The sequence below is a fragment of the Berghia stephanieae genome, chromosome 7 (genome assembly GCF_034508935.2).
Source record: "Berghia stephanieae isolate SIO BIC M18660-M18661 chromosome 7, UCSD_Bste_1.3, whole genome shotgun sequence".
NCBI classification, from domain to species: domain Eukaryota; kingdom Metazoa; phylum Mollusca; class Gastropoda; order Nudibranchia; family Aeolidiidae; genus Berghia; species Berghia stephanieae.
The window spans coordinates 47996237-48011236 of NC_088366.1; the positions used below are offsets into that span (position 1 = coordinate 47996237).

Below are 15000 nucleotides of genomic sequence, written 5' to 3' on the forward strand. Positions count from 1 at the left end.
ATTGGTACGACAACTCCGCCTGGCAGGTGAGAGCGTGGCTCTACCGTGTGAGCTATCCACGAATACAAAAATATTCGTGTCAAACTCAGGTCATTTCTGGAGCTCTCTCTCACCCACTTCTGGAGACCGCGGGTTCGCTCGCCACACAACCATCTCGAAGTTATTTGACCAGCAGTTAAGCTTAATAGCCAATATTCTCAACACAAACATATAACATAGAAACGATTGAGACATTGAGTATGCTCCGGTATATGGGGTTAATTTTTTAATTCAGAAAAGTGAGTGTGAGTTGTCGTACCAATAAGGTCGCAGGTTCAAACCCCACCACCGCCGCGAAAATTGTTATTCTCTATTGTCTTCTGGCACTTTTCTACTCACTTCATCTCTTGTTTCCCTCGTAATGACGCGTGGTAACTTAGTAACTGGCTCTAAACTATCGGAAAAATGGCGGACGCCCTTATGAAATATTTCCCCGACGAGCGTAAAAGTGTATCCAGAGGAGAAAAACATTATAAATATGATCTTGTTTTGACTTTTATACATTCTGATCACATGACATATGAAAAGTTCTAGCCAGCATGAAGAATAAAAAGTACCGATTTTCTTTGCTTAGAACCAAGCTGCTCGCCGTTGCTGGGCGACGTGACATCAGACTATTGAATCCAATTAGCCCAATTGTTCTGTAGGATAATAAACATACTATAGCTAATATTTATCCCTTACCTGAAAGAGCAAGTGAAGAGAATCCCAGAAATAGGAAACTAATTAAGACAAACCGCTTCATAATGAACAAACCAAAAACACCGACTTGGATACACGGTCACTGAACCTTCTGAGCACGCGATCTCACAAACAACACAACACAACAACCCTTGCTACAACAATTGGTGTGCAATGAAATGAAATGTACTCTTACTGCCCGATTCACTGTGTCTTTATCTTGGAGAAGATTGAAGAATCGTGGCACATGTGTTGTGTTCTCAAAAGGTATTGACGCAAAAGGTATCGACGCACAAACACAACCCTTGCTAAAAACAATACATGAGCTTTTATATAGCGCTATATCCATTAAATGTGCTCAAAGCGCTTTACAATGGGTCCCTGGCCAACATCAACTTTTAACATTTAGAACGGGACATGACATGGCGCCTTTTTGGCGATATTACAATTTTTTTTTCGGACAGAGACAACGTTGTGAACCCCCAATTACTAGATACTCATTTTACACCTGCGTACGATGAGAGAATGTGAGTACGGAGTCTTTTCCAAGGACTCAACTATGCGCAGTGTGGAGGAAAACGGGAGAGAAATGTGGAACAGTGAAACAACAAGAGGAGGAAACATCATTAAAGATCCAACCTAAAGAGTGCCTGCATTCAATAACGCCAGGAAATACTGGATTTCCTCAAATCGCCTCTTCACTGGACATGGCAGAACTGCATCAGATATGTGCAGATGGAAACTTGGAAACAGTGATACCTGCCAGAAATGTCAGGCAGCCCCAGAGACCAGCGATCACATCGTCCTCCACTGCCCGGTTACTAAACTTGAAGGTGGCTACAAAATCATCCTTAGGGCGGAGGAAGACTTTAGAAGCAGGGTTGACGAAATAAATTTGCTAAACTATGCGCCCCTGCGAGCGAGGCTCGAACCCAGGACCTTCCGATCCGAAAGCGAGTGTCATACTACCAGACCACATAGCTGCTACAATCGGTGAACAATGAACTTAACTGTTCTCTGTCTTCCCGGATCAATGGTGTATTTATCTTGGGGGGGAAATCACGAAATCGTGGCACATGTGTTGTGTTCTCAAAGGATATTGACGTACAAACACACATTAGTTACAAATAGAGAATATAAGATATGATGTGAAAATCAACAACTGGTTTCTATAGATAGAATGAAGTTGACGTCAATCGAACCTTTGTTATTGTTTTTGTTTTTGTTTGTTTTTTTGCCATCCACGTTTATGAGTAATTCTCACTTAGCTGTATTATCCAGGCTACAAACGTTCATGGTTACACATATCTTTGTGTGTTGTTCCGTTATACTTCCGGGTGGCCATGTTAAGAGCTTCTTTGCCAAGCGCATACTGTCTATAGATAGTAGGCGCTTTTCTTAGAAGCACACCGGGAGTATACCGAACCAACACACAAAACTGTGTGTATACATGAACTTTTTTTAGTCTGGATAACACAGCTTAGTGAGAATTACTAATAAACGCGGATGGAAAAAGACAAAAAAAAAAGAGACAGTAACAAAGACTCAATATTCTTCAACAGTGGTAACGTCACTTCCTTCCTAATGACGCATGGTAACTTAGTAATACTGGCTCTAAACTATCGAAACAATGGCGGATGCCCGTATGAAATAGTTCTCCGGCGAGCATAAAGGGTATCCAGAGGGGAAAAAAACATGTTTTGACTTTTACACATTTTGATCACAAGACATATGAAAAGTTCTCGCCAGCATGAAAAAATAAAAAGTAATGATTTTCTTTGTTTAGAACCAAGATGGCCGCCGTTGAATCGTATTGACGTCAACTTCATTCTATCTATACATCCTATTCATTATCAACACCCAGAAGGACTGGTTAAATACACACTTCCAATGATTTAGGAACCAAAAGAGTAGAGGGTTGATGCCACGACGTTTCTTCTTTATTTTTGTACAATAGGATTCAGTAACTGATGTCATGTTGCCCAGCAACCAGCCGTCTGGTTCTAAACAAAGAAAATCGGAACTTTTTATTCTTGGTGCTGGCTATAACTTTTTCACATGTCATGTGATCAGAATGTATAAAACTCAAAACATGATCAGATTTATAATTATTTTTTTTCTCCTCTGGATACACTTTTCTGTTCGTCGGAGAAGTATTTCACAATCGCATCCGCCACTGTTCCAATAGTATAGAACCAGTTACTAAGTTAATATGCGTCAATAATACGAGGGAAGTGACGACACGACTGTTGAAGCCTCTTGTTAACTGAGTGATGGAGTCTTTATCTTGGAATATTAAGGAATCATGACACACATGTGTAAATGTGTTGTCGAATATCTCGACACACCTCGATCACTGCATGTTGAATGTTTCGTTTTTGGTCTATTTCGATAATAATATAGCTGTGGAGAAAGTTTTAGATATGGACAATAGCAATTGCTTGCCAGCCTTTGGATAGGACGTTAGTCTATTGAGAAGTCGGGAAAACCAAAATAAAATTAGTCATGCTTATTTAACGAATCGGGGACATAAAACTAATTTACAATCAAAACACACACATTTACAAGAGGTTTCGGTAGGAAACAGTATGTTTGCCATCTCAGGCTTTACGAGCCCCCACCGCTCTCTACTTAGAATAAATGCTATGCATTTAGCAAACATAGTCACAACACCTACCAGCCGGGTATAAAATCCCAACACACAAGACTGTGTGTAACCTTGAACTTTTATAGTCTGATTGGTAGAATTTAGTGAAAACTGCGCTGCTCATAAAAATGGCTGTCGTCAGTTTCGTTGCCTCTATAGGTCGCACAGTCCCGAAGGAGTGTTTTGCATCTATGTGGTCTAATGGTATGACACTCGCTTTCGGATCGGAAGGTCCTGGGTTCGAGCCTCGCTCGGTGCATAGTTGAGTCCTTGGAGATGGCTCTTTACTCACATTCTCTCACCGTACTCAGGTGTAAAATGAGTACCTGGCCGTTAACAGCGTTGTTTATGTTCGAAAAAAAAATTGTGTTATCGTCTAACAGGCGTCATGTCCCGTCCTAAATGTTAGACGCTGTGAATCCTCGCTTGCATTAAACAACACAACAGCGTAAAACCTGTACCCTTGTGAAGAATATTCTTCTTCTTCTAGGTTCCATGCCTGGTCCAGGCTTCGGATACTGCATGAATTATCTTTCTCCATTCCTCCCTGTCTCTTGCTTTTTCAAACAGCTCTTGGATTGTTAGGTTGGTGAAGCCCTTCAGTTGGTCTATGAGTGTTTTTCATTGTCTCCCCCGGGCGCGAAGAATATAAGTCCCTATTAAAAACAGGTAATCAGAAGGTCTGAGGTTCGATCCCCAGTCGAGGTAGATTTATTTTTTGGGATGTTTTAGTATTTCTTTTTTTTTCTTTCTTGCTTTGTCTGGCACCTTTCATACACACTTGGTCAGATCTTTATCGTGAATTTCAAGAATCTTCATAGTGTCGCACATAATGATGCAATTGGATTCAGTAGTCTGATGTCACGCCGCCCGGCAACGGCGGCCGTCTTGGTTCTAAACAAAGAAAATCATTACTTTTTATTCTTCATGCTGGCTAGAACTTTTTCTATGCCTTGTGATCAGAATGTGTAAAAGTCAAAACATGATCAAATTTATGGGGTTTTTTTTCTCCTCTGGATACGCTTTTATGCTCGCCAGAGAAATATTTCATACGGGCGTCCGCCATTGTTCCGATAGTTTAGAGCCAGTGTTACTAAGTTACCATGTGTCATTAGGAAGGAAGTGACGTCACGACTGTTGAAGAGTATTGTCATGAAAAAAAATAGAGCTTTAATTGCGCAAAATCCACCAAATGTACTCAAAGTGCTTATAAGGGGTTCTAAGCCGACAGCAACATTTAACATGTTCGCGCCTCGCTCGACGCATAGCTGAGTCCTTGGAGAAGGTTCTTTACTCACGTTCTCTCGCCGCACACATGTGTAAAACGAGGGCTGATAGGCGATATATTATATTACATATCTGCCGTACTCCGGAAAAAAACACATATTTAAGAATTTGGCCAGAAAACTGGCCCTTCAAATATCGATCGGTTTTAAATGACCCTCATCTTGGCAAAGAAAAAACAAATTTTCAAACCCGGGACTAACCATTCACTGCTGGGTGGACAGGCGAGTCAGAAAAAAAATGTCAGAAACTTCCGTCCCGAAAGCTAGTGACATACCACAAGACCACATAGCCACACACAACAAAAACAACCAAAAAACAAAAAAAAATAAAAAAGGAAAATAAAAACAGAGGCGGGAGTGGGGGGAGGGGGGAGGGGGGAGCGAGAAAGGAGGAATTTCATTGGTTGAGCCTGTTATATTTGAAGGGTTGATTCTTAATTATCATCATTTACTTCCGACTGACGTCTGCCTAATGGTCGTGGTTGAACTGGAGGGTAAGGGCATAGCAATCGGAGGGCATTGGGCATTGAGTCAGGACATAGCAATCGGAGGGCATTGGGCATTGAGTCAGGACATAGCAATCTAGAGAGCATTGAGTCAGGGCACAGGGGCAATGGCCTCTTGGATTCATCGGGAAATGTAATGGTGCTCACACAGAGCTTCGTGGGGATTTGATGGTTGTGTAATGGGATATAGGAGAGGCAGGTAAGTAGTGCTTAGGAAGAGAGAGAGAGAGAGAGAGAGAGAGAGAGAGAGAGAGAGAGAGAGAGAGAGAGAGAGAGAGAGAGAAGGACGGGAAGAGAATCTGTGTATAAAGGACTATGAAAGAGAGCAAGTGAGAGATAGATAGATAGATAGATAGATAGATAGAGAGTGAGAGAGAGAGAGAGAGAGAGAGAGAGAGAGAGAGAGAGAGAGGAAAACAAAGAGTGAAAGAGGGAGAGAGAGAGAGAGAGAGAAGGGAGAAAGGAGGCTGAGGAGAAGGAGGAGGAATGGTATGATATAATCATTAGTCATCTATTTTTAGACCCAAGACGATTAACATGATCAGGATTACTTTGGCGTATCCACCATCCAGTTGTGAATGTCAAAAAATAAAAGTACAAAAATCTTATTCAGTTATCATTGGGGGCAGCGTGGCTCATCAGTACGGTCTTTGCTTCATACCGGAAAGGTACCGAGTTCGACCATCGGCCGCTGCGCTGTGTGGCCTTAAGCAAGTCATCTCGCCCTGGCTCAATTTGCGACGCTGCACTGCGGCTGACGCCTGGGTTATTCCATTCTTCCCTTGGAATAGACCTTAGAGAAAAATTTCCCCTATGGGATGAATAAAGGGAACTTTTAAAAAAAAACTCCCCCTAGCGTTTTGGGGAAAACCCGATTTGACCCCACCAAAGTAGCAAAAATATAATTGCGTCGCTAATATCATTTATTTACACGATCAGGTCAGTTATTCTCGTTCTACGAACGGAGACGAAGGAGGGCCAAGCTACCTGATTTGCAAAACACATAACATGCATTGATTATAGATCTATTCGATTGGAATTTAATTTAGTCGTCGTAAAAATATCATCTTTGGCCTCACATCTTACTTCTTCTACGCGTTCCGATTTCTTTAGTTATATGTGCGTTCAATGGTGGTACCGGAAGTATCGTCGTTTAATGGCGGCTTCTCTTGGTGTCATCATATTTCTTTTATGCTTTAGTGCGTTTATTCAAATTGTAAAGAAAGTAAACATAATTTTTAATCATAACATCATATCTACCACCGCTCCCAGTGTGTTGTCGTTCCCAATCAACAGTCCAAATGTGACTGTTCTTGGTGTCTTAGTTTGGTTTTTTTAATCAATAGAGCTACAGTGTTTGGGGCGTAGCTCCATTGTAAGGAGATATTATTTCTTCAATAAATATTCAATCACACCAAATATCATGCTCTAACTAATATTATCGAGCATATTTATATAAATAAATGTATATATGTATAATATAAAATAATATAGTAAATATGTATGTATATATTTTTATATATGAATGTATATATTATTATTATTATTATTATTATTATTATTATTATTATTATTATTATTATTATTATTATAATTATTATTATTATTATTATTATTATTATCATTATCATTATCATTATCATTATCATTATTATTATTATTATTATTATTATTATTATTATTATTATTATTATTATTATTATTATTATTATTATTATTATCATTATTATTATTATTATCATTATTATTATTATTATTATTATTATTATTATTATTATTATCATTATTATTATCATCATCATTATTATTATTATTATTATTATTATTATTATTATTATTATTATTATTATTATTATTATTATTATTATTATTATCATTATCATCATCATCATCATTATTATTCTTTACCACCTTCCAGAAAGTACCTACCTTGAACTCCACCAGTTTGTTTTCTCGGTCAACACGGTTCACCGGCCATATTGTTTTTGTGGATTCAATAAAAACAGACACGAATGGAAAAGCCAGTCTCTCTATATCTATAACAGACCTGCCTCGTACTACGAAATATTCGTCAAAAAAAAAGCTGTTTTCGTAAAGAATTTTTGGCTCCTGCTACAGAACTACGTTTGAACTGCCTCTTTGACTCAATAAATCTTGTTGAAATGGGAAGTTTGTTTCCTTAGAACAACCTGTGTTATTATTCATGACTTTGGAGCATTTTTTGGGGGGATCATGCGCCTGTGTGCGTTTAGGTGGTCTTGCGGTATGACACTCGCCTTCAGATCGGAAGGTCCTGGGTTCGAGTCTTGCTCGGCGCATATTTGAGTCCTTGGAATAGTCTCATTATTCACATTCTCTCACCATACTCTGGTATAAAATCAGTACCTGGTCATTAACAGAGTTGTCTCTGTTGTAAAAATTATAACATCGCCCAACAGGCGTCAAATGTATAGTTCTAAATTTTATGTGTAGCTGTTGATCAGGGAAAATTTTGTCAAGCTTTTTGAGCACGTTTAGTGGATATTGTGCTCTATAAAAAAAAGCTTCAAAAAAATGCTGAGGGCAAATTTGTTTATTTCTAAAGCTTTTTGACGTGACTTTTTCTTTTTTCCCCTTGGAAACGACGACTTTTTTTGAAATTTCAAGTTGGCAGTTCTGATCTACAAGACACGAATTTCCCACATAGCGGTGAAAACATTTATTTTACCTTGCTCTGACAAAAAACAAAAACAAATCACGTATTTAAAATTTTAGCCAGAGAACTAGTCCTTCAAATATCGTTAGATTAACTCTCTCCTTACCACGGCTATGTGGTCTTGTGGTATGACACTCGCTTTCGGATCGGAAGCGTCCTGGGTTCGAGCCTGCCTCGCTCGGCGCATAGTTGAGTCCTTGGAAAAGGCTCTTTACTAACATTTTCTCACCGTACTCATGTGTAAAATGAGTACCTGGTCTTTAACAGCGTTGTTTCTGTCCGAAAAAAAATGTAATATCGCCTAACAGGCAACATAATATTAAGTGTTGCTGTTGGCCCTTGTAAAGAGCTTTGAGCACGTTTAGTGGATATTGCGCTATATTAAAGCTCTTTTTTTTTTTTAGAGTTACAGGAAGCAGATTTTAACACGAGGATCCATATTCCTTATTCGAAGGATGAGTTTTCTGGCCAAAATTATAATTGTATGGTTATTTTTTCATAGAGTTTGGCAAAAAAAAAAAAGAAATATATTATCCGTTTAGCATGATATTCCAGTAGCCGTTTACATAAGTTTTATTATCACCGTCTGGTTATCAACGTGGGCGGGAGGTGGTTAATACTAGTTATTAAAAAAGGTTGACCTTTTACGTAGAGTAATATCAACGTACACACAATTGCAGGTCTCATAACCGAACGAACGCTTTTGTGGGACTGATTCAACATAGTTGTAAGGGACGATAATGTGCGGCTATGTGGTCTAGTGGTATGACACTCGCTTTCGGATCGGAAGGTCCTGGGTTCGATCGAGACTCGCTCGGCGCATAGTTGAGTCCTTGGAAAAGGCTCTTTGCTCACATTCTCTCACCATACTCAGGTGTAAAATGAGTACCTGGCCGTTTACAGCGATGTCTTTGTACGAAAAATTGTAATATCGCCTAACAGGCGTCGTGTCTCGTCCTGCATGTTAAATGTTGCTGTTTACCAGGGACCCCTTGTAAAGCGCATTGAGCACATTTCGTGGATATTGCGCTATATAAAAGCTCAATTGTTATTGTTGTTGCTCAGTATGTTGAGTCTGTTTGAGAGTGTTTCCATTACAACAATGAGACCAAAATAAGTCCACGTCGAGCAATATCCACTGAATTTGAATGTGCCTGAGGCGACGAATACCTACTTATTTTCAGGTCTGATAACTTAAAATATGTTGCGTTGGTTTGAGAGTATATTTCCATTACAAAAATGAAATCACAACAACCTGGGTTATCAGACCTGTAAATAAGATTACGTCTGTTTATAAAAAAAATAAAAAAAAATTGAGCATTTATATAGCGCAATATCCACTTAACGTGCTCAATGCGCTTTACAAGGGGTCCCTGGTCAACAGCAACATTTAACATGTAGGACGAGACATGACGCCTGTTAGGCGATATTACAATTTTTCGGACAAAGACAACGCTGTTAACGGCCAGGTACTCATTTTACACCTGAGTACGGTGAGAGAATGTGAGTAAAGAGTCTTTTCCAAGGACTCAACTATGCGCCGAGCGAGGCTCGAACCCAGGACCATCCGATCCGAAAGCGAGTGTCATACCACTAGACCACATAGCCGCACGTCATTTTCAGGTCTGATAACCCAATTTCTCATCGGTTCATTGTTGGGATGGAAGTCTAAAAAAAAAAAAAGACGCAAAGTATTGTCCATTACAACAATGTTCAACTACGCCCAGTAATGGGTTCGGATGTCAGACCTGCTTATAGATAGAATGCGCTTGGCCAAGGAGTTCACAACATTGCCATCCGGAATTATAACGGACCAACACACACACTCTGTGTAGCCATGAACTTTTATAGTCTGGTTAATACAGTTTAGTGAGAACAACTCACAAACGCGGATGGCAAAAACAATAACAAAGGCCTGAGTGACGTCATCTGCATACTATCTTGTACCCGTCGGTTTACACCCATCAATACATTAACCCTCTCCTTACCATCCATAGGAAAATTGTCACATTCGTTTCGATGCAACCGACAATTTTATTATTCTGATATCCTTTATACATCACAAATTATAACGAAAATATTTTGTTCTAGCGATAAAAATTTAACACTGGACAATATTATGTATAGAATGTAGACTTGTTCCTATTCTGTTTGAGTAGAAAAAAATCTATTTGTGTGTTGTGGGTGGGTGTGAAGTTTCAGGGGAAAACCCTGAAAATGGCTGGAAAGGAGAAGAGTGAAAAGATATTAAAAAACGATGGTAATCGATTTTAAACAACATAAAATATTTACTTGAATTCTCAGAATGACCAATGTAAACAAGTTTTTAAGATGATGCCTGGATAACGACAACAATGACTCACTTGTAACTAGGTACATTAAAAAAAAATAATAATAAAAACTTGAGCTTTGATATAGGGCAATATCCACTAAAAGTGCTCACAGTGCTTTACAAGGTGTCCCTAGCAAACAGGAACACGTAACATGTATGTACGACGTGACATGACGTCTGTTAGGCGATATTACATTTTTTTTTCGGACAAAGACAACGCTGTTATAGGCCTGGTACTCAATTTACATCTGAGTACGATGAGAGTATGTGAGTAAAGATCCTTTTCCGAGGACTCAACTATGCGCCGAGCGAGCGAGGCTCGAACCCAGGACCTTCCGATCCGATAGCGAGTCCCATACCACATGCCCACATAGCCGCACATTCAAATTATATTTGTTTTTGATTTGACAAAATTTGTAACTGAAATGTTAAAACCACTCGATGTCGTGAATAACGGCGGTCAAATGGAATGGAAGCTTGAATGTGATTAACTAAGACAGGTAATGTTGACGTTTCGGGTTTACCCTTTGTCAACAAAACACGATGAATGAAACGCTGAAGACGAATGTGGTGTTTTGAGAATAGCTCGTTGCTTAAAATCATTCTCACATCTCACAGTCGTCTTCAGTTTTCATACCTCGCGTTTTGTTGTCAAAGGGTAAACCCGAAACGATTTTATTATCAGTCTTCGTTAATCACCTTGATCTTAACAACACCAGTCTCTTATCTCTCATTCGGCTTTGATGTCTTGTTGACAAAGGAGAAAATGATGATAAATAAATAAATTCCCTTTATTCATCCCTAAGGTGACATTTTTCTTTAGGACCTAATTCTAGGTCAGGTTGGAATAACCCAGGTGTAGCCGCAGTGCAGCGCAGCGCCGCAAAGTGAGCTAAGGCTAGGTGACTTGCTCAAGGTCACGCACACAACGCGACGAGGAGTCGAACTCAGTACCTTTCGGGTACGAATCAAAGACCGTACCACTGAGCCACGCTGTCCCATGAACCCGAAAACCCGAAACGTCCATATTTTCTGTCTTCGTTAATCAAATAGGATTCAACAGTCGTGACGTAACTTCCCTCGAATGATGCATCGTAACTTATAACTGGTTCTAAACTATCGGAACAATGGCGGACGCCCTTATGAAATACTTCTTCGACGAGCATAAAAGTGTATCCAGAGGAGAAAAACATAAATCTGATCATGTTTTGACTTCTATATATTTTGATCACATGACTTATGAAAAAGTTCCAGCCAGCATGAATAATAAAAAGTACCGATTTTCTTTGTTTTTAGAACCAAGTTGCTGGTTGCTGGGCGGACGTGACATCAGACTATTGAATCCAATTAATGTTTCCCTTCCATGTGATTATTGTATTTTTTTCTTTCAAGTTTCAGGCAGCAAAATTTGTTTGCATCACACTCGATGCGAGGCTATGTGGGGTCTTGTGTTATGACACTCGCATTCGGATCGGAAGGTCCTAAGTTCGAGCCTCGCTCGGTGCATAGTTGAGTTCATGGAAAAGGCTCTCTTTACTCACATTTTCTCACCGTACTCGGGTATAAAATGAGTACCTGGCGTGAAAAAGCGTCGTCACTGTCCGAAAAAAAATTGTAATATCGCCCTACAGGCGTCATGTTTTGTCCTAAATATTAAATTAATGTTGCTGTTGGACAAGGACCACCATGTAAAGCGCTTTGAGCACGCTTAATGGATATTTTGCTCTATAACAGCTCAATTTTTTTTTAATGCATCTTTCAAAACAAGCCCACGGCAAACCTAGAGGTATGAGTAACGTTAGTCTCCGTGATCACCGCAGACAATCCAAGCGTCCACGTATCTCGATCCTGCCTCACCCCCCTCTCCCCACCCTTTTGACTATCACTTTCTGGTGGATAAAATGCAAAATTTACAATCTGTCCTTCCACAATTGCTTGCATATCATTCTTCTTCTTCTTCATCATCCCTTGTCCATTTTCTTGACTGACAATTCGAGAAAGCGCGAGCTTAGCTTTGTCTCCATCGATCTCCACGACTGAAATACTTGCCTGTCCTGAAGAATCGGACGTTCCGAAGACCAGCTGGTCGTTGTTCGGAGACGTGGCGGAACGGGTGATGCTCAGACTTGAGGTTATCCAACCTCCAAGTTTTTCAAAAATAACATCAAAACCCTCGATTCGTTTAATCGTGCCATTTCGCGTGTTATATCCTTGAATTATAGGCGGAGATCGACACATTATCCACAGTAAATGGTCCTGATTGTCTTCTTCTTGTTGTTGATATAATTTATTGTTAAGCTTGAATAACGGATTATCATATGTATCATAAACAGCCATGGGTCCGAAAAGACTGGACGTTCTGAACAGAAGATGTCCCAGGACCCCGTCGTCTCGTATTGCCCACAATAAACCCTCGTAAGGCTGGACGTGATCGCCTTGATGATGATGTCTCAGACTTTGATCCCAATTTCCAGGAATGTTGACGTAAACATTCCCATTAAAATATGTAACGATTGGGTCCGACCCGTTTTGCCAAGGGTCGTCGGAGCTGCGCTTTGAGGTAAAAGAATTATGGGTAGTTGATATTTTTAGTGAGTTGAAGTCAAAATGCCAGGCTACGACAATCCGAGGCATAAGTTGGTGCAAAACGTCAATGGCGTACAGGCGGATTTTCCCTTCAACGCGTTTACCGTCATTCGAGTCGGCGTCGTCCGGTAGGAAATAGGTCATGACGTAAGCACGAAACCCGGCAATGATTGGCTGACTGATCGGTATAAACGTCCCATTGACGTTATTCTCTAAAGAATCCCTCAACTGAATAGCACCATCTACAATCCCGTCCGTGTCGTAGGTCACAATCTGAGCCGTTTGATTGGACGAACCGGTGAGGAACATGATACTATTATTAGAAACCATGAGACTGTAACGCGGTTGAAGAATTCCAACTTTGATTGGATGTTTCGGTTTCCCGTCGGCTCCTACGTAATACATGGCCTTGACATCCATACCGATGACGTCACCGTATATATCCATGATCGGTAAGTAAGGAGCGGCCATCGTTGTATAATTCCATAACTTTTTCCCATTGGTCGGGTCCACGCTGACATAGCCACTTCCGGTGGTACACACGACTGCCTGCTGATCACTGACGCATCCCCTAGGAACTCGACTATCATCCTTAGAAGACGACGCCGTTTCCAGGTTCACTCTCCATTGCAGTTTGCTATTGGAAGACGGTATCCCAGCACTCAATGAAAAGCTGCCCCAGGAAAGACAGCCCCAAGAAGGACAGCCAGAATCCACGTCTGCTTGGCACAAGTTTTGGTTGGAAATGAAGGCACAGAGAAGACAGCATGCGGACAGAAATAGTTTTGGAATCATCTTGGAATGTTTGAATGTCACTCAGCTTTTTTCATATGATTTTCTGTGGAATGACGTAACGGAATAATGAATTTATTACATTTTATCACGTAACCAGCACCACCACCACCACCACCACCACCACCACCACCACCACCACCACCACCACCACCACCATCATCATCATCATCATCATCATCATCATCATCATCATCATCATCATCATCATCGTAAACACATCATCAACATCATCATCATTATTATTATTGTTATAAACATTGGTGCTCACTATTCAAGCTCGTGCAAAACTTAAATCAAATCGTGTGTTTTCTAAGCCGATCGCTGGGATGCTTATCCTAATTAGTAACAAACAAACAAACATGTTGTATTGCCCTAAATAAAATAGGACCTAACATAGTAATCACAAATACGCGGATATTGTATTAACAAAAATGAAGAATTAAAAAATAATGATGATGATGACGACGACGATGATGATGATGATGATGATGATGATGATGATGATGATGATGATGATGATGATGATGATGGTGATGATGACGATGATAATAATAATAATACTGATGATGATGATGGTGATGATGATGATAATGATACTCACAACATCCGCCAGTTGGATATTACATACAAACACACAAAACTGTGTATCCTTAAACGTTTTTTATCTGAATTATAATAACTGTGAGAACTAATCACCAAAATGGCAGTCTAAAAACATTTTTAAAAGCAAATATACAAACAAACAATGTTTATAGTGTGTCATTAGATGTTTACTCTACAACCATATAAATTGATTGATAATATAGATAATAATAATTATCAACCCTTGATCTTATCAATGACATTTAGTACAATCTTATGTAACATGCCCATAGCCATTATTTGAGATATGCCGAACATCCGTCTCTATCAATCTGTAGCCTTCGTCAACACTCATAGTCTGATACCGTAGCTTTCGTAAACACTCATAGCCTGATGCCGTAGCTTTCGTAAACATTCATAGCCTGATACCGTAGCTTTCGTAAACACTCATAGCCTGATACCGTAGCTTTCGTAAACACTCATAGCCTGATGCCGTAGCTTTCGTAAACACTCATAGCGTGATGCCGTAGCTTTCGTAAACACTCATAGCCTGATGCCGTAGCTTTCGTAAACACTCATAGTCTGATACCGTAGCTTTTGTAAACACTCATAGCCTGATGCCGTAGCTTTCGTAAACACTCATAGTCTGATACCGTAGCTTTCGTAAACACTCATAGCCTGATAGCGTAGCTTTCGTAAACACTCAAAGCCTGGTGCCGTAGCTTTCGTAAAAACTCATAGCCTGATGCCATAGCTTTCGTCAACACTCATAGTCTGATACCGTAGCTTTCGTAAACACTCATAGCCTGATGCCGTAGCTTTCGTCAACACTCATAGTCTGATACCGAAAA

General features: G+C 39.9%; 2 protein-coding genes across 2 annotated transcripts in view; both read right to left on the minus strand.

Annotated features, from left to right (window-relative positions):
• LOC144977413 (uncharacterized) overlaps positions 1-15000 on the minus strand; it is a gene marked incomplete in the record, with an annotated part of 78563 nt that overhangs the window by 37667 nt on the left and 25896 nt on the right.
• LOC144976247 (uncharacterized) lies at positions 11494-14332 on the minus strand. Its single transcript, XM_078920432.1, has 2 exons — positions 14169-14332; positions 11494-13610 (listed from the first exon to the last, which is right to left on the minus strand). Exon 2 carries the CDS (start codon positions 13565-13567, stop codon positions 11945-11947), a length of 1623 nt encoding a protein of 540 aa, XP_078776558.1. The 5' UTR covers positions 13568-13610; positions 14169-14332; the 3' UTR covers positions 11494-11944.